This window comes from Astyanax mexicanus, chromosome 2, assembly GCF_023375975.1.
Source record: "Astyanax mexicanus isolate ESR-SI-001 chromosome 2, AstMex3_surface, whole genome shotgun sequence".
Lineage (NCBI taxonomy): Eukaryota > Metazoa > Chordata > Actinopteri > Characiformes > Acestrorhamphidae > Astyanax > Astyanax mexicanus.
The window spans coordinates 75101960-75123312 of NC_064409.1; the positions used below are offsets into that span (position 1 = coordinate 75101960).

Genomic DNA, 21353 nt, shown 5'->3' on the forward strand with positions numbered 1-21353 from the left:
TGCTTTATTAAATGACTTATTTCAATTTTTATTCTTTATACACTAATATATATCAATTATACATAAATTGATATTTAGGATCATTAGCTAATTGTTTCAATACATGAATGAAACTGATGATCCAGATTATTTCAAAACATGACATTTATTTTAAAATGAATAAAAAACATATATATTAGGGTTGCCACACGTCTTGTAAAATACAGAATGTCATTTACTTGGCGATTAAATATTGCATCCCGTATTGTACCAACATGCGAAGTGATTTGTTCTTTATTTCCATAAATGTAATTATCTATTTATTTATTTGGTGGGTGTCCCTTATTTCCATATATATATAGGAATTTATATCTTAAAGTGTGTGGGCCTTTTATGTAAATACTTACTTTATACACAAATATAGATTAATTAATTAATTAATCAATTAATTGATATTTAGAATAATTAGCTATTTGTTGAAATAAATGAATCAAACTGATATTCCAGGGTACTTAAAAGCATGACATATATTACATTGCTAAAAAAAAAAATGATAAAAAATTTAAATGTTATCACTTTAGCTAGCCATATTAGGCTTGTTCGACTTAACCCGGCGCTGCGCAGTCCGATCGCCGCCTGGCTCAGTACGGTGCATGCCGGTTAGTTTTTTTGTCCGACTTGCGTCTGCGCCTTCATCACGTGACGATGACTTCCGGCGTTATAGTCCCGCGAGTGAAATCTGCCTGCAGCCGTCTGACCCAGGCGCTGCAGTTGCTTCCCACCAACTGCGGGAGCCTAGAGCCGCCCTGATGACGACAGAGCTTAATCCCCATTGGTTAGAAGATCCACCGACACCTATCACGTGTGAATCTTTTTATTTTAAAATATATATCTCCTCTAAAACCTCTTAAAAAAACACAGTATTTACACTGTCATATCTAGTAGCAAGACAGTTCATTTTCATGCAGTATTCAAAAATATTTATTTGTTCATAATCTGCATTTTATATCATAATAAAGCTCAACTGCTATCATTTTTACTGTTTTATAAACACCCTGAACTGCTCTTATTAATTATCTTTAAACCTACATAACTATTATACTGAGATCTACTTTTCTTTTCTTCTATTGTTTTTGTGTTGTGAAATGCGCTAAACAATTAAAGCTGTGTAAATGAGCATGATGTATTTATTTCCAAGAACAAAGGACAGAAAAGCTGGTCTGCAAATAAAAATTTAATCCCATTATTAATTTAGTGCTACACAATACATCTGTAACATGACAGTATGTTTTGGGAATATTTATAACAAGTTTTTATCTCAATTTAATAACACTCATGTTATCTCTGTTTCACTTTTGCGATTTTATTCACACCAGAAGTAAACAAACAGCGCATTCATCGCGAGATCCTGTGTTGTTCACGTGGGCTGCAGGTGGAGACTGTCCGACCTGACTTCTCCGCTCCTCCACCCCGCCCACCTGCACGCGGCTGCTCTCGCTGACCAGCAAGGCGAGGCGCAGCCGCATCTCGAACAAGCCTAGTGTTTACATTCTTAGTGTGTGGTAGTGATGGGTCTGACGACCCTGAAACCTCGACACATGCGCCGAGCTGTCAAGGCGAAACCCCGTGTCGGTGCGCGTATCAAGTTAAGGAAAACCACGTGACCGATACACTTCCTGTATCGTTTGGTAGCGATGGGTCTGACGACACTGAAACTTCAGCGCATGCACCGAGCAAACAAGGCGAACCCCTGTGTCAGACCGCGTATCATTTTAAGGAAAACCACGTGACCGATGCATTTCTTCGCGCAGTTGCTTGCAATGACTTTCTTAGTCCAGCAGATGTCGCCATTAAGTGATACAGCAACACAGTTTCAACACAGTGTCGATACAGTTTGGGAAATGTGCCATACACCCAATGAGGCTTCATCTGCCCATCACTAGTGTGTGGGACTTTTTTATGCACTAATATATATATATTAATTTATTCAATAATAAAAATAAAAATAATAATTACATAATTGTTTAAATAATAAATCAAATGATGTTCCAGATTGCTTAAAAAATGACATATATTACATGTATTTATTTATTTATATCTTTATTATAAAATCAAAATAATACTGAATAATTTACAGAAATATTCATATTAGATATAAATTATTTATAGTAGGGTGGAGCCTATCCAAGCTGGCATTTAATTAATCATGTACAGTACCAGGCAAAAGTATGGACACACCTTCTCATTTACTGTTTTTCTTTATTCTTTATTTATTTTATTTATTTTCTACATTGTAGATTAATATTAAATACATTAAAACAATTTTAAAAAATAAAAATATGTTACAATATATTACATTTATTTATTTATTTATATCTTTATTTATTTATAGACTTTTATTTATAGACTTTATGACTTTATCTTGCTGTATTATTTAGAGTCTGAGGGTATGTGAGTGTGTGGGGAGGACTTTTATTTTGAAGGCCGGCGCTGCTGCCATGTTTAACGGTGGTGGTGGTGGTGGTGTTGGTGTCTCAGTATCGCTGCTGCTGCTGCTGCTTTAATGGATGTGGATGGTGTGTTGTTGTGTTCGGGACGTTTAAAACAAGGTTAAAGAGCGGAGAGCCGGGTGTCAGCGGGTCGGGCGGGTTCGGGCAGCGGTTCTGGCTCGGTTCGGCTGTGTGTTCGGGGCTGTGTGAGGAGTTTTAGCCCGCTGTGTGAGTGTGGAGGAGGAGGAGGAGAGGGCGCTGAGCTGCTGCTGCTGCTGTTGCTGGTTCTGTTGTGGTGGTTGTTGTTGTTGTTGTTGTTAGCTAGTTATAGTTAGCTTAGTTAGCTGAGCTGGCTTGGCTGAGCTGGTTGATCTGAACTCCAGCTGCTCTAAAGGCTGATTTAAGCGAGTTCTGAGCCTCTGAATCAGACACTCTGAATGTATCTGCCGTTACTGGACCGGGTTCCTGCCTTTAAGTCGTGTTATTGCGGGCTGAGGACGGGTTTAAAGCTGGTAATCTGTAGGACAGAGAGCCCTGGAGGAAGTGACTTAAGCTGTTTAGTGAGTTAGTTGGAAGTTTAACTCAGGATGAGTAGAAAACACCAGCATTTTAAAGGAGCTGAAGTGAGCTGCTGTGTGAAATACTTTCTATTCGGATTCAACATCATATTCTGGGTAAGTCTTTAACTAAAATTAATATTACTATATAATAATGTGTGTTTTTTCTCATGTCTGATATGAGCTGTGTAATTAGTATGCTTTCTGTGGTTGGTTTTCTATTTTTCTACTGATGAATATGTTCAAATGTGAACTAATAATTTTAAAAAGCAGCTCTACAATATACAGTACCAGTTACTAAAAGTTTGGACACACACTAGTAGGGGTGGGCGATATGGCTCTAAAATAATATCACGATATTTCAGGGTATTTTTGCAATAACGATATACTTGGCGATATTATTAAAACAGAAAAATAATTCAATGATTGCAGGAATAAAGTATAATAGTTTAACAGTATAATCATAATGTGGCAAAATAAATAATATAGCATACAATAATATAATGCAGCAAATAATATTGCAGAATATTTAAACAATTATACAATAATACACCTGAAGCTTCACAGTAAATAATAGACTACTTTTAAGACAGAACAGCCCTATTATCACGATATGGATTTTTAATATCACGATATTTCTGTGTCACGATATATTGTATACGATATAATATGGCCCACCACTAACACACACCTATTTATTCAATGTTCTACTATTTTTTCTTTATTTAATTAATTTCTACATTATAGATTAATATTAAAGATATAAACACTATTACGAGATTAGAGGTGGACGATATGGCCCTTAAATAATATATAATAATATTCTTGGAGATATGAGAAAAGATATATGATATTTCCATAATACACTCCTGCAACAAAATAAAAATTCAAGTCTGTAAATAATATTGCTATGCAGTAATGTGTGTTTATGTCTATATTATACCCTCCTGTTATGTTCATTTGTCGGGGACAGCAATGGTATTCCGGGGTTAATTTGACCCGTTCATGTTTAATTATCCAAAAGATATCTGAAACAAACAAAAAAATCCTTTCAAGCTGTGTAAATATTTTTTTACTAACTCCATTACTAATTATTCTATCAATATTAAGTGCAATGGTGTTCCTTACTTTTGAAAGACCAACATATAAAACAGTAGTTTTACATAACATTGAAACATAGCATTGCAATTTAGTTGTAGTTTTTGCAGGGGGTGGTAATATGTTGTAATATGTGAGATGAACCATTTTCATATTATTTGTTGATTACACTAATTAAGGCAAGCAGAAGAAGGTTCATACTGAAAAATACTTTAAACTATTTTTTCTAGATCTTCAAACTTTAAAACGGGTCAAATTGACCCGGAGCATAACAGGAGGGTTAATGAATTATTGAGTATAAATAAGGATGCACTGAATTTTTGTCCAGAAAGTGCAAAAAAAACGCTGTATTAGCTGAATAAGTAAAAAGACTGATTTGTTCATAGCAGACAATATTTCACTTTGTTGATATATTTACTGGGAAGTTTATGTTAATGTTAAACGTAAATAAATATTTTTAAACTGTAGTTTTATAATTGCATTTTCTTTGGAAAGCAAAACACAAAATACACTTAAGCTGTTTAATTAATTCAGTTTTGAAAAATGTATGAAATGTTCATAAATAGCTGCGGATTTAGCCTTTAGCTAATTTCTTTTGTAATTTTGTAATTTAGCTACTATCAAAGTTAAGATACAAATATTCACAGTTTGGTTTTGGTGTCTCAGATTCTTACACATCAACTTCAAGTACTGACTGTTCACTTGCTGCCTAACACGTAGATCCAACCCTTTGACACATACCACTGGAACCAGATCATCAACCCTATGCTCTTTTCTCAACCTGGTAAAAGAGCATCCTGCTCTTCTTCAGCTTGTCTAGACTTGTCAATGTGATTTTATGATACACTTAGATTTACTGTGCTATAAACACACTCAAACGTTCACTGTGAAACTGAACACCAGATAAAAGCAAATGACGCACGATTTAGACATAATTTAGATAGATATATCTAGATATATAGATAGAAAATGTTATTTTGTTCACAGATTTTGCAGGTTTTTATTCATTTTGCCACTTTTTCCACAATTATTTTAAAAGAAAAGCAATTTAATTTAGTAGTTAAAATTTGTAGTGAACAAGAGTCGATTTAAACATTCGCTTGAAAGTTTTTTTTTTTTTTTTTTGCCATTTTACTTCTTTCGCTTCTCAACTGATAACTGTAATAAAATTTTACTACAAGCACTACATTGTTAAATTAACCCATCTGAATACAAATTAATATTTTTTTTTTACCTCCCCTGTTTTATAATACAGTAGAAATTGAGAGATACTTTCTTTACATGTTTCCATTTATTCCATTTCCTGTGCTTCCAGATGTATCTTGGATCAGAAAAAGGGTTATATTTTTGTTTTGTGTTGTTTTTTTTTCTTTTGGCAGAAGAGGTAGGGGTGTATGCTGGCTATATTTTTGTATATAATCTATAAGGGATTGTTTTTAAATCATACCAGGTTTATTACTGGCAAAAAGTCGGACATGTGGGTCATCTCAAAATCTTACTATCTCAAAATAATGACCTAGTATCTCAAAATAATCAGATATTATCAAACATCATGACTTACTATCTCAAAATAATAAATTACTATCTTAAAATAATGAGATATTATCAAACATCTCAAAATAATGACTCACTATCTCAAAATAATAGGATCGTATCAAACAATGACTTTCTATCTCAAAATAATTATTAACTATCTTAAAATAATGAGATACTATTTCAAAATAATGACTTAGTGTCTCAAAACAATGAATTACTGTCTTAAAATAACGACTTACTATCTCAAAATGATGAATTACTATCTTAAAATAATGAATTACTATCTCAAAATAACGACTTACCATCTCAAAATAATGACTTACTATCACAAAATTATAACTTACTGTTTCAAAATAATGGGATAGTATCATACCATGACTTACTATCTCAAAATAATGACTTTCTTTCTCAAAACAACGACTTAGTATCTTAAAATAACGACTTACTATCTCAAAGTAATGAATTACTCTCTTAAAATAATGGCTTACCATCTCAAAATAACAATTTAGTATCTCAAAATGTCTTACTATCTCAAAACAACGACTTAGTATCTCAAAATAATGAGAAAGCTGTTTGCTTAATAATAAGAAAGAAAATTGGATTATTTTATTTTAGATGGCGAATTCAGCATCATTCTCACTGTTCTTGAGAATTTTGAAGCAGTTACTTAAAGCAGAATTTTAATTATGCATTTATTTATTTATTTTAGTTCCTTTTTAGCTGCGTTATTTTTTGTTTCCTCTCTGTTCTTGTGGAAATTAGATGGTAGCATGGCTGAGACAGACTGGATTGGGTCCCCGGGTGAGAGGACACTTCCACCAGACCAGGCTTTACGCGTGTCCAAACAGGACATCCTCTGAGATAATTCAGCGTGTACCCCAGCAGCCTGTAGATCAGTGGGGGGTGTAAATGTTCTTCTATACTGTGGTATTGGAGCAGACAGCGAGTTATTCTGCCGGTTCAGCTGTAAATGGATTAGAAAGTGTCTGTCTGGGGTGAAGTGGAGGCTCCAGATTAACCTTAACCTTTCTATTTCCAACCTTTGGCAGCTCTGCTGAGAAATTAGTTGCGTCTGCTTGAAACTGGATTATCCAGGCAGAGTTCAGAGGCACGGCGGAGCTTTGCTGTAAGAAGCCCCTTCAGATAATCCGTATTATCATAATCCCTGTTATTGTATTTTCTCTGGAATGATGATGTGCTGCAGCAGGTAACGCAGCACTTCGTCAAACCCGAGCCGTTTCCACCGCCGGCGTCAAAACGATTTTCCAGATGTGTCCATTTCCATGTCCAGTTCCAGATTCGGCCGCTGGGAGATCGTGCTTTCACTAACGGAACTGCCAGCTGAGGAAAATGCAGTTAGGATGTGGTTCTGTGCTGTTGGTACACTTTTACTTATGTAAGTCTTAGTATAGGTTTATTTCAAGACAACATTTATTAAGGTTTTATTAATGTTTTTTAAACATTTATTTATTTTAGGGCTCCAACAAATGATTATTTTGGTAGTCGACTAATCTAATTATTCTTTCAATTAGTTGATTAGTCAACGATTATTTCTTCCATGTCCTCCACCTCTGAATAGAACAGAAACAGCTATGCATGAGATGTAAAAGCCATTTAAATAGCCAGATGTTGATTAAATGTTGGGAAAGTTCTGATATTTAGTAAGTAAATATGTAATCTGTTGTGTTTAAGCACTTTTAGAGACACAGATCATGTTGACTGTAAACAAAGTTTCTGTCCCCAGCACTTTGTGTAATGCAGTACTGTTATGAATTAACGATTAGTCGACAAATGTAAGTAATCGACATTGTTTAGATTATATCGACTAATCATTACAGCCCTAAATTATTTATTTTTTGAAGAGCAGAATGTTTAAGTGAGAATTGACTACCACACTAATATAAATGCATTTTTGTTCATTTTCCTCCATTTATGAGTAAATCGGAATTTACAAGGTCCCAAATAATTTTTTTATTAGATAGTGTATAATTAGATTCAATCAGATTCGATAGCAATTTAATAGAGAATATCAAATAGGTCTGGCAGATTAGATTTAGACTAGGCATTTCTAGCGTTTTATAATTCGAGTGTCGTTTTGATGCTTTACTAATGAGAATATTGTAATGTTCTTAGTTACAGAGTTTAACTGAGAGCTTTAATGGAGAAAATAAACACTAGTCTAGCTCCATATTCCACACTCAAAAATGCCATTTTGGACTTCAATTTGATTTAATTTGATTCAGTATTGATTGTGCACTGAGACCTGTGAGAGGAGGTGGTCTCGGTTCGGTTCCAAACCAACTCTGGAACAGTTAGTTTCTGGTGAAAAGCTTGATCCAGTCTCAAGTTGACACAACTATCAAGCTGTACAGGTGCAGTTTAACTTGATTAATTACCCAGATAATTACCATAGGTATAAATAGCATAAAATTGACATTCTTAAAATGACTATCATTTATCACAATCCGTATTTTTTTTTTACACTATAAAGCTCACCGGATTATAAGGCGCACCATCAATACATTTCTATTTTCTGTCTATTTTCATACACAAGGTGCACCAGATTATAAGGTGCATTGTTTTTAAAGTCAAATGAGTGCTGGATGTTAATCTACACAGATTTCTTCTCTAAAAACTGTTTATTTGGGTGAGTGAAGCGCGTCCATTTATCTACAGTAAGCTTAGATTTCCGGATTTCTGCTAAGGCTAGCCAGGCAGCGCTACACTGAGGAACCCTGAGTGTTCCAGTAACCGCGGGCAGTATTAGCTAGCCGTTCATTTTGGGTAGCTTGTTTTAACACTGTAAATGGGAAGGGTACAGTGCGATATTTCCCCTCTGAACAGCAAAAGAGATAACTAGCGCTTACTGCGGTTAACGGGTAATGCTAATACTGCTCCAGCAGTGCTAGTCGGGGTTAGCAGCAAGCTACAATCCGATTTACTCGCCTCTGAATGGCACACGAACTAACTAGCGCTTAGCGCAGTTAGCGAGTAATGCTAATGCTGCTCCAGCAGTGCTAGTCGAGGTTAGGAGTCAGATATACTCGCCTCTGAAGGGTGAAGGGCTAACTAGCGCTTAGTAAAATTCATTCATAAGGCGCACTGACATTTTTTGGGAAAATGAAAGGATTTTAAGTGCACCTTACAGTGCGAAAAATATGATATTTCTAGGACAATATAGGGTACACACAAAATCAGTTATTGTAACAGGCCTATGTTCACCGGAACATTTTGAAAAGCTTCATAAGCTAAACCTTCAGACAGTCAGGGATGCTCTAGCTGGGTAGGTGGAATATTTTACTGGAAAATATTATCATCTTAATGGATTATGAGAGTCTTATCTTAGCTGGGTGTGTGATCTGAGTCAGTGTACAGGAGAAATCCCTGGCTCTGCTGCAGGAGAGCAGTGTTGTAAATTCCGGCTAGCGTGCGGTGTTGTCTCCTGTTGTTGGGTGATGAATGGTGTCTGTTGTGTGGGCTTGGTGAGTAACCCCCTCTGGAAGGCGTGATGCTGATTACCACCCCCACCACTCATTAATGCTGCCTGCCAGCAAATGCTTCCTTTGTTGAAGGAAAATGAAGACATTGTCTCACGGATGGAGATCAGCTAGCTTTATGTGGATGGCCTCGTGCCAAATGATCTCCTGGAGATGCTGTATAGATAAACAGATAATAACTGTAGCAGCAATTACAAAAACTTACAAAAAAGTACAAAAAGTTTAGACACATCTTTTCAACCAATGTGTTTTTTTTTTATTTTACTTATTTTATGCTACATAGTAATTGAATATTGAAGTGATCCAGACTGTAAAGGAACACATAATGAATCATGTAGTAACTAAAAAGTGTTAAACAAACCAAAATACTATGTAAAGAAACATTTAGGTGCTGTTATTGGTGGAGCTGTTTGTTGGAAACTTTGATGAAACTTTTGCTCTTCCTTTTTTGATGAGTCCTGATGAGAGCCAGTTTCATCTTAATGTTTTTGAAGTTCTTTGTGACTGCAATGTTTCAGATTGAGTGACCTTCATTTCTTGAAGTAATTTTTCTGTTCTTAAGCGCTATCTGGACAGGAGTCGTTTCTCGGGGGGGGGGGGGGGGGGCTGTAAAAAAAAATATATATATTTCACACCTCTACTCAGTGATAAAACTCTTGCATCCGGATTTCAATTGCAAAAAATGGAGGATCAGTGAGTTTTTTGGCGTTCTCAGTCACGACATCACGTTCAGTAGCTCCTCCATTTTCACTCGCTGTTGTGTTTACGTGGATCTAAACGAATAGCTTTTTCATAGCTGAATGTGAGGTGACGAAACTCCGGACGAGAATACAATTATCAGAGGACCACAGATTTGAATGAAAAACAGTAGATAATTCAGCCTGTAATTTTTTTCAGAGGACATCTGAGAAAAACACATACATGGTCGTTCTGGATGGGAATAAAATCACAGAGGACCCCTCATAAAAGAGAAAGCTACCCCAGACCCCCCTAAGAAACTAATCCCATCCAATTAGGGCTTTAGTTGAGTAGTTCTTCTCATAATATGTATTAGAACATTACTCAAATATTCACTATTCACTGTATACCTGTAACTCTACCTCTTCACTACTTTACAACTGATGCTCTCAAACACTTTAAGAGACAAGAAATTCAAGTAATTAACTCTTGATGAGTTCAGCACAGCTGTTAACTGAAAGCCTGAATTCCAGGTGACTCTACTTCATAAAACTGACTGAGAAAATCCAGTCAAGATGTGCAAAACCTAAAAGATGCTACTTAGAAGAATCTAAAATATAAAATATATTCTGGTTTGTTTAACACTTTTTTTTTTTGGTTTACTTAATAATTCCATATTTTAGGTTTTTATAGTTTGGATGACTTTAGTATTAATCTGCAATGCATCCGATTTTAAAATAATAAAAAAGAACACCGCATTTAAGGTGTGTTCAAAGTTTTTAATGTATATCTATACTTGAATCTGTACTTTGTCTCTTGCTGTTCACTTAAATAAAATATGAATCACAGTATCTGTTTAAGTTCACACTTGAATGGATGACCCTTGGTTGGGCTTTGGGTCATTCAGACTTGCAGCTTTTCAATGGGTGATTACTGGGAATCTCGCATTCACATAAACAGGCATGAAAATCCCATAAGCATGTGATGATATAAGCATGATTGACTGTGGTTTATTTATATATTTATATACACATACGTATACAAAAGCCCTATAGATACTGTACATCTTTTCCTGCAATGCCAGAAAACACACACATATACTGACATGCTAGAGGTCATGAGATGGGGACTAGTGTCGTTTCCCATGACTTTTGCCATGATGTGCATGTGTGGCCTCCTGCATTGAATGTAGTTGTGGTTTCTGCATGTTCTGTTGTTTGTCTGTTTGTATGGACAATTCTATCCAGAAGCAACCTGTCATAATCTCACAATTACCACCCACTGTGCTGCACTGTCCACTGTGGGTGGTAATATGTATTAGCCTTCTTTGATGTATTACCGGTTCACACATAATTGAGGAATGGTAAATACCTTCACTAAAATGTCAGTAATGGAACATCCCATACTTCGACACCCACTGTCAGACCTCACTCCAACTCCCAAAATTCACCTCACCTTGCCATGAGAATGCTAACTAGCGTTCAACCTCACTCACAAGATAACACCTTACAACATATACAGGTGTATGCGTTCCCAAACCATGTATCCCATGAATTTTGCCCACTACCAGCACTCCTTGAATATCCTTGAATATCTACTGCCTCAGTCCACAAAGTAACGCCTTTCATGCCTCAGTCTCCAGAGTAACGCCTCTACTGCCTCTGTGCCAAAAGGAATGCCTCTACTGCCCTTCATTTACTATCTGCTCTCCTAATCCATCTGTATTTATCTACTGCTTCAGTCCCCAGAGTAATGCCTCTACTGCCCCTGTCCCCAGAGTAATGCCTCTACTGCCCCTGTCCCCAGAGTAATGCCTCTACTGCCCCTGTCCCCAGAGTAATGCCTCTACTGCCCCTGTCCCCAGAGTAATGCCTCTACTGCCTCAGTTTCCAGAGTATCACATCTATTGCAGTCTGCCCTCCTAATCTTTCTATGGATATCTGCTGTCTCAGTCCCCAAAGTAACGCCTCTCATGCCTCAGTCTCCAAAGTAAAGCCTCTCCTGCCTCTGTCCCTAGATTAATGCCTCTACTGCCTTTAATTTACTATCTGCCCTCCAAATCTGTCTGTGATTATCTACTGCTTCAGTCCCCAAAGTAATGCCTCTACTGCCTTAGTCCCCAGAGTAATGCCTCAGTTGTTCATTTGGCTAGTAGTTCTGTAGGGGAAAACATTGGAGAGCGTGTTTCAATAAGACGTGGTTTGACAACTGAGTTTGTCACAGTTGGTTGCAACCAGTTATTGTTTATGATCAATATGAAGCTCGCTGCAAACTATGCAAGAATATCATCCAGTTGAGGACCTTGTATGCGAAGGGGCTCGAGTCTCACGCCAAGCCAGAAAAACAACAGCTCACCATGAAAAGCATTAGTGGACTCAAGCCATCACACAATTCTACACAGGCTGAGTTTTATCTTAATAGAAAGAACTCTAAAATGTCACTGAAAATGGTCTTAAAAGATCTTAAAAAGTACCTGTAACTGTCAATTCTGGGCTAGAGAGGTATAATTTTCCCAGTATTAATTTGTGGATCAGTGGAGGGGCTGTGATCTCTGTAATGATGGAGCTCCATCCTTTTCTTTTGGAATAAATTGGGGAGTTGGTGGTGAGGTGGGTTTGTGATCACCCTGCACATCCTGACCTCACTAATCATGCTAAATTACATCAAATCCTTATAGCAAAATATGCTACTAAAATATAGTAGAAAGTTAGTAAGCTTTCTCTGGATAGTAGAGACAGTTACTCCCAGCAAAAGGAGGATATACTGTCTTTTTTTGATACCATTGATTTCAGAGAAAGAAACAGTGATTGAACAGTTCCCAGTACTGTTGTACCACTACTATTATCTAGCTGGAACCTGATCAGTCCTGCAGTGTAGCGTTTCCACTGCTTCAGGTCAGGAGTTTCAGGCTGTTTGTTACAGTGGAGGCTAATGGCTCTCTTGGCCGCGTCTGTAATTGAGCTTTTTGTGTTTAGAAGCATGCAGGAGCTGCTGGAGTTCCCTGATGGTTTCTGTTGTACTAACAGCTCTGATTAGCCCCATGTGCACATCTTTAGCACTGAGTGTGTTTACATGCAGTCAGAAATCTGTTCATAATCTGATCACTGCTGTCATCTTATCACATTATTGCCTGATTGGTCTGACCCCATTCACAGTTCTGATTATACTTTCTGTCTTGATGACCACCGTTGTTCTCTTTTACACCGAACAGTTATTACAGAAATACGACATGCCACTACTGGGAATCCCCCCACAGTGATAAAAGAAGCCCCGGCATAGTCAGTGATTGATCTGCTCATAAATACAGACGTAATATTTGGCTTCCTAATAGTAATGTTCCATCTGCATTAGCCAGCTTACCGAAAAACAACCGAAAAAAAAATTTCACACAGCCTCTCCTCCATGAAATCACCCAAACTTAGATCTTTTTAAAGGTTCCTCCCATCTTTAATATGCTCATCATTAAAAGGGGGTTCCTGAAAAATCTTCAGGGACTAATTTGGCACCTCTTACAACAAAATATTATTAGAATGTAGTCATTGTAAACAGTGCAAGCAGTAAACAGTCTTTCAGTGTAAGGGTTTGTTGAGGAATGGTTAATTATTATTTGCAGTAGTTAAAACAGCATTTTGCATGGTGTCTCCCTACATACGAATAGTGTAATTTGCCATAAACCAGGAGGACACACTTTGCACATGCATTTTTTGACAATATGAGAGAGTAGCTATCAGAGTGCTGCCATAAGCAATGCTGGCAGGGTCGAGCTCCAATGTTCCCAACAGGCTTACAATATGCTAGTGATGGAAGCGTAGTGTTACCCATGCTAAGAAATCACTATTTTTACCATTAAACAGAATTGCAAGCGCACAGAGAACTTTGAAAGGTCACTGGTAGTTTAATAAAAACACTGTTTATACACAGTCAGCTTATAACATATCTTATTTGGTATCAGTGTCCTGTCCCCCAGTCCCTTCACAAATTTGTTTAGAGCTAGGGTAGAAGTAAAGTTAGCTGATGAACTGGCTGTCTTTCTCTGCGTAAATATGAAGTTACATGTGACTGAAGTAACACTACTGAGGGAAATTTGTGATTTAGAGCAGCACTGTTGAGTACAGTTATTACAAATTGCACTAATGAGGTACGGTTATGACTAAAATTATACTGATAAGGTACAGTGTGACTAAAATTGCACTAATGAGGTACAGTGTGACTAAAAGTATGCTAATGAGGTACAGTTGTAATTAAAATATCACTAATGAGGTGCAATTGTGACTAAAATTCCACTGATGAGGTATTCTTATTACTAAAATTGCATTGACGATGTACTGTTTTGACTAAAGTTGCACTGATGAGGTAGAGTTATGTTTAGAATAGCAGTTCTGTGGTCAATGTGTGACTAGAAGAGCACTGAGATTAATGTTGGTATGCCTTCTGGGATGATAAATATGTTCAATGTTAATTTGTTTGCAATAGACGATAATACATTTAGCTTATTTTAGTTTAGTCAATGATAAAGTGGCTAATGAATAACAATAAGATAATAAAAATGTGTGGATATTAAAGAGAGATTTTTAGCAACAGCTGGAATTAATGCATTTCCACTAAATTCATTTTGCACTCTGTTCCCCTATCCTACTTATTACTACACTAATGATGTACAGTTATGACTAAAATTGCTCTAATAAGGTAAAGTTGTGACTATAACTGCACTGATGAGGTACAGTTATGACTAAAATTGCACTGATGAGGTAAAAAATGCACTGATGAGGTACAGTTATGACTAAAATTGCACTGATGAGGTAAAAATGCACTGATGAGGTACAGTTATGACTAAAATTGCACTGATGAGGTAAAAATGCACTGATGAGGTACAGTTATGACTAAAATTGCACTGATGAGGTAAAAATGCACTGATGAGGTACAGTTATGACTAAAATTGCACTGATGAGGTAAAAATGCACTGATGAGGTACAGTTATGACTAAAATTGCACTGATGAGGTAAAAAATGCACTGATGAGGTACAGTTATGACTAAAATTGCACTGATGAGGTAAAAATGCACTGATGAGGTACAGTTATGACTAAAATTGCACTGATGAGGTAAAAATGCACTGATGAGGTACAGTTATGACTAAAATTGCACTGATGAGGTAAAAATGCACTGATGAGGTACAGTTAGGCCTGGACAATAATTCGATATCGGTATTTATCGCGATAAGAAATGTTTCAATAACGGTGATATCATTTTTGTGGTATATCGATATGTATTATTTACAGAATCTGTCACGGACAGGCGTTTTACTGGCGTCAGCTCGCCGCACAGCTGAACACAATCAGCCTCCGTAGCTGGACTATCTCTGTGCGTGATGATGTAATCACATAGGCACGTAGCCAGATAGGCTAGGCTAGGCTAGATTTGGCTAGGCTAGGCTAGGCTCGGGTCCGCTACGCATCTAAAATGCCTCGCGCTGGAGCCAAACGGAGCCGGGACGAGCGGATCCAAGGCTAAGGTAGGCTCGGTTCGCATCTGAAATGCTCCGCGCTGGAGTGGAACGGAGCGGAACCAAGCCAAGCCGAGCCTAGCCTAGCCTAGCCTCGGGTCCGCTCGGTCCGCCCACGGGTCCGCTCGGTCAGCCTCTGGTCCGCTCGGTCCACCCACGGGTCCGCTCGGTCAGCGGTCAGTCGCGGGTCCTCTCGGTCAGCCTTTTTTGAGCCTTTTTTTTTGCATTTTTGATGCAAAATGAATGCCCCTGCCGCTTCCACAAGTGATCAATTGAAGGAGGGAGGTCTAATTCAGTGGTGAGGATTTGGTTCAACTCTCAAAGGTCTGCTAAACTTCAGTTTGCTGCAAATTGTGCCGGAGAGTGGAGCCGACCAGCAGCGGTAACGTTAAAACATCTAATCTGTTCCACCACCTCAATCAGTTCCACTACATACAATATTTTCCTTATACTGGCTGAAGCACTTTTATAGCTTATGTTGTAAGTTATTTAAGTTATTTAAAGTTTATGAATCCTTTAGGTTTGTTTATTTGACGGGGATATCATGTTCCTTTTATGTTTATAAAGAGTTGTATTTTGGCTGAAGCACTTTTGTAGCTTATATTGTAACTAAGTTATTTATAGTCGATAAAGCCTATAGGTTTGTTTATTTGACGGGAAAATCTTGTTGCTTTTATGTATATAAAGGCTTCTTTTATTCTTTATCCTAGTTGAAACACTTTTGTTTTGATCTGTTAAATTTGTTTACAAAAGAATAAGAAGCTCTGCTTCTGTCCTAATTTAAAGTTATTTTTATTGGTAATAGTTATATAGGCTTATGTTTGACAGGGATGTCGTGTTTTTATTTTGCTATATGCAAATAAAATTGAGCATTGATTTATCTTGACTATTTTTTATTTCTTAAGTATTATAATGTTTTAGAGAAAGGAGGTTTCAAAGACTTAAATTAAATTTTCAGACAGTAGTAGGTACATATTTCCATTGCAGGGATTCTTCGCAGTTTTCTGTGGCCTTCTAAGTATTTATATCGATATCGAAATTATATCGTATCGACCGAAATTAAGGAATATATCGTGATATGAATTTTGGCCATATCGTCCAGCACTAGGTACAGTTATGACTAAAATTGCACTGATGAGGTAAAAATGCACTGATGAGGTACAGTTATGACTAAAATTGCACTGATGAGGTAAAAAATGCACTGATGAGGTACAGTTATGACTAAAATTGCACTGATGAGGTAAAAATGCACTGATGAGGTACAGTTATGACTAAAATTGCACTGATGAGGTAAAAATGCACTGATGAGGTACAGTTATGACTAAAATTGCACTGATGAGGTAAAAATGCACTGATGAGGTACAGTTATGACTAAAATTGCACTGATGAGGTAAAAATGCACTGATGAGGTACAGTTATGACTAAAATTGCACTGATGAGGTAAAAATGCACTGATGAGGTACAGTTATGACTAAAATTGCACTGATGAGGTAAAAATGCACTGATGAGGTACAGTTATGACTAAAATTGCACTGATGAGGTAAAAATGCACTGATGAGGTACAGTTATGACTAAAATTGCACTGATGAGGTAAAAATGCACTGATGAGGTACAGTTATGACTAAAATTGCACTGATGAGGTAAAAATGCACTGATGAGGTACAGTTATGACTAAAATTGCACTGATGAGGTAAAAATGCACTGATGAGGTACAGTTATGACTAAAATTGCACTGATGAGGTAAAAATGCACTGATGAGGTACAGTTATGACTAAAATTGCACTGATGAGGTAAAAATGCACTGATGAGGTACAGTCATGACTAAAATTGCACTGATGAGGTAAAAATGCACTGATGAGGTACAGTCATGACTAAAATTGCACTGATGAGGTAAAAATGCACTGATGAGGTACAGTTATGACTAAAATTGCACTGATGAGGTAAAAATGCACTGATGAGGTACAGTTATGACTAAAATTGCACTGATGAGGTAAAAATGCACTGATGAGGTACAGTTATGACTAAAATTGCACTGATGAGGTAAAAATGCACTGATGAGGTACAGTTATGACTAAAATTGCACTGATGAGGTAAAAATGCACTGATGAGGTACAGTTATGACTAAAATTGCACTGATGAGGTAAAAATGCACTGATGAGGTACAGTTATGACTAAAATTGCACTGATGAGGTAAAAATGCACTGATGAGGTACAGTTATGACTAAAATTGCACTGATGAGGTAAAAATACACTGATGAGGTACAGTTATGACTAAAATTGCACTGATGAGGTAAAAATGCACTGATGAGGTACAGTTATGACTAAAATTGCACTGATGAGGTAAAAATGCACTGATGAGGTTCAGTTATGACTAAAATTGCACTGATGAGGTAAAAATGCACTAATGAGGTTCAGTTATGACTAAAATTGCACTGATGAGGTAAAAATGCACTGATGAGGTACAGTTGTGACTAAAATTGCACTGATGAGGTACAGTAATGGCTAAAATTGCACGGATGGGGTAAAAGTATGTTAAGAATAGCGGTTCTGTCGAAGATGTGCACTGCTGAGGTAAATGTTGGTATGTCTTCTGGAATAATAAAAATGTTCAGTGTCGATTTTGTAATATTGCAATAGACAAAAATAAACGTGCCTATTTTAGTTTATTAAATGATGAAAAAGTAGTTAATTAATAATAAAGTAAATAACAAAATACATGAATATTATAGAGATATTTTATCAACAGCTATGGAATTCATGTATTTCCACTAAGTTCATTTTGCAATCTGTTACCCTATTCTGGGGTAACTGAATTTCAAGTCTCGTATCCTAATATACTGTATGTTTAAACAGTGTTTTAAAAAAAAAAAACATACATTTGAAGTTCTCAGTGCCCTCGCAACTGTACTAATGAAGTGTTAATGGTAAAAATAGAGATTTATTTGATTGGGCAAGGGTATGCTTCTCTCACTAGCATTGTAAGACTGTTGAGAACATCGGCTAAAAGTGTGAAATGCTTGGGGAGAACGGAGCGATGAGCTTTTTGACAAAAGTTTGTACTCGTTGTCATGTTTCACTTTTGTTTTGTTAATTTATTAGTGCAGTGTGTTTGTTTTTTGCTTCTTTTGTAAAGTTCTGCTGTCATGGTTTACATTCGTTCAGTCTTCAGGCCTGCAGTTATATTGTGTGTGTGTGTGTGTGTGTGTGTGTGTGTTTGTGTGTGTTTTTGTGTGTGTGTGTGAAGGAGGGCCCCTCCTACAGAGTGTATGAGCGTGGAGAATAAACCGCTGCCCCGTTCCTCTTACGGAGCTCAATTCAGCTATTGTGCTGCAGCATTATTGTCCCAAACAGAGTCCCCATGGGATAAAGCCCTGGAGCTGTGTGTGTGTGTGTGTGTGTTTGTGTGTGTGTGTGTTGGTTTGTATCAAGAAAGAGAATGTGTTGTCAGATAATGTGAGGTTGTGCGTGTGCACAGTCAGGGAAAGTAAATGACTATGCATGTGTATGTGTGTGTATCAGTGTGTATATATGCGTGTGTGTGTGTATTTCTCTAGTCATATCCGCCAGGTTCAGATGGCAGATGGAAGCCACATGTCTGTTTCCCCTCTTTCTCTGTTTCTTAGGGAGGGACGCTGCGTTCATGCCATTTCCCAGCATGCTCCTCATACACTCACAAACCCCAGTCTGACTCACTCTCTCTCTAAAACACACGTGTAGTGAAAGCCTTGACTCATCCCCGAACAGCCTGATCGATTAATAAAGCACCCAGATGAGGGGCTTTGTTCTGGACCTCATGTTCATGGTTTGAATGCAACTATACAAAGATAAATACAGTCTCTAAACACTCGTTTTCACACCTGTAGTTTGTTTCTCTTGTCAGAATTAGTTTATTAGTTTGTTTATCATATTTTCTGCGCTATATGGTGCACTTAAAATCCTTTAATTTTCTCAGAAACCATCAATGCACCTTATAATCCGGTGTGTCTTCTGTAAAGCCACTCCACTGAAATACAGCATTATACAGAATTGTTTAATTCTCCAGCACTGAGACTCGAGACTGGAGCTTCATTAGCATTAGCCGCTAACCGCTAGCTCTTTCGCCATTCAGAGGTGAGTATTATCAGCCTGTAGCCTACTGCTATAACCCCGACTAGCACTGTTGGAGCAGCATTAGCCGCTAACCACTAAGCGCTAGCTCTTTCACTATCCAGAGATGAGTATTATTGACCTGTAGCCTGTTTGTTTTGTGTGTTAAAACAACCTACGTTGGACAAACCCCTAGCTAATATCGCCCTAGCTTAAGGGAACACTCATGGTTCCTCAGTGTAGCACTGTCGGGCGACATTAGCCGACAAGGGGTAAGCGACTAATGCTAATACTCTAGCCTTAGTGCTGGAGAAATTTGGGGATCTAAACTTAGTGTAAATAAATAGAACCACTTTACTTACAAAAAAGGGTTTTTCAGAAGAGACATTTGTGTAGATTAACATCCATTGCTTGTTTAACTTTAAAAGAATTACAATTTTGTTTTTCTTTAGCTTACCTTAACGTAACTAAGTTATCCCCCCCCCCCCACCACCCAGCAGTAAAACCTGCTGAATTAGAAGGAAAACATCGCGACACCCCTGTTCCTTACTAGTGTTGCTTAATGCGCCTTATAATCTGGTGCGCCTTATGTATAAAATAGACCAGAAGGTGGCGTTCATTGATAATACACCTTATAATCCAATGCACCTTATAGTGTAAAAACAATTCGGTACTTAGAACGTTTTCCCCCCTTCTCTGTTTGCTTTGTTTTCACACAAGCACAAACCTAAACGCACCAAAATGCTCCCCAACAAATCATGCAAGAGTGTTTGTCTCCTCTGATTGGTCAGAGCCTGGGAGAGCAAGAAAGTAAATACAGCAAGAAGGTCCTGTGTTTGAGACCAGTGCATATATTTGTAATATTTTTATAGTTGTGCAGTATAAAGATACATTAACAATGAGCACAGAAAATTTGCTGCAGCGTTGTCATACACTCCGTTTATGCTCCATCACAAGGAGGGTAGAAAAGAATAGCACATGCCTCCTTCAACACATAGTGTCACCGCCTCTTTTTGAACTGCCGCTAATGTAGCATTAATGTGTTGCCATTGCTCTCGGAGAAAAGCACAGCGACTTGATTTCGATACATCAGCTCACAGATGCCTTGTGCTGATCAACATCACCATTGGAGCGACGTGGGGAGAGAGCGCCATCTACCCACCCAGAGAGAGCATAATCAGTTGTGTTCTCTCAGATTCTGGCTGCTGATGGCACGCAGCATGATTAGTATTCGAACCGACGATCTTTGAATTACAGTGGCAGCATCTTAGTCCACTAGACCACTCAAACACAGGGTGCTGGACCACCCAAACACGGTGTTTTCAGTGCGTAGCATGGTGTCCACACAGTTGCGTCAGTAGGCATGACGTGAACAGCGTTCAGTATGAAACACCTTAGCATGGAACATCAGCTAAAAAAGACAGCATTTGTTCATAGCTGTAGTTATTATCTGGGTAAATAATCAGGTCAAACTGCACCTGAACAGCAGTTTAGCTAAATAATGAGGATATTGATAGTTGGGTCAAGACCAAGACCAAAACACATTCTAACCACCAACAATCTGCTCCAGGGTTTGTTTGGAACCAAACTGAGAGAGATTAATGTTTTCACACCTCCTAAAACAATCTGTATGAAGACTGCAAATGAACCAGAGTCTGTTTTAGCCAGACCAAATAGAGCTGCTGGAGTGATGATTAACTTCATTCAGAAATAGTTCACCTAGGTAACATTGGAACTTATTACTTCACATTGTTTTTCAACAATATCTTCCAGCCCTATATGGTTAGCAGAGTATTAATGGAAGCAGCTGCTGTTGTTGAATCGTGAGCAGTATCACAGGAATTCTTCTCATCAGGGATGGTGTGAATTTGCACGTATATTTCTGTAAGTAGTGACGCACAGTGTGGATCATAGAGGAAAGCCTGTCAGGAT

At 37.5% G+C, this 21353-nt stretch overlaps 1 protein-coding gene across 1 annotated transcript in view; it reads left to right on the forward strand.

Moving 5' to 3' along the window:
• Positions 1-2494: 2494 nt before the first annotated feature.
• tspan17 (tetraspanin 17) overlaps positions 2495-21353 on the forward strand; it is a 63227-nt gene continuing 44368 nt past the window's right edge. The window contains exon 1 of the mRNA XM_049475278.1: positions 2495-3142. Coding sequence (XP_049331235.1) covers positions 3056-3142 — 87 coding nt within the window. The 5' untranslated portion in view covers positions 2495-3055. The remainder of the gene's footprint in view (positions 3143-21353) is intronic.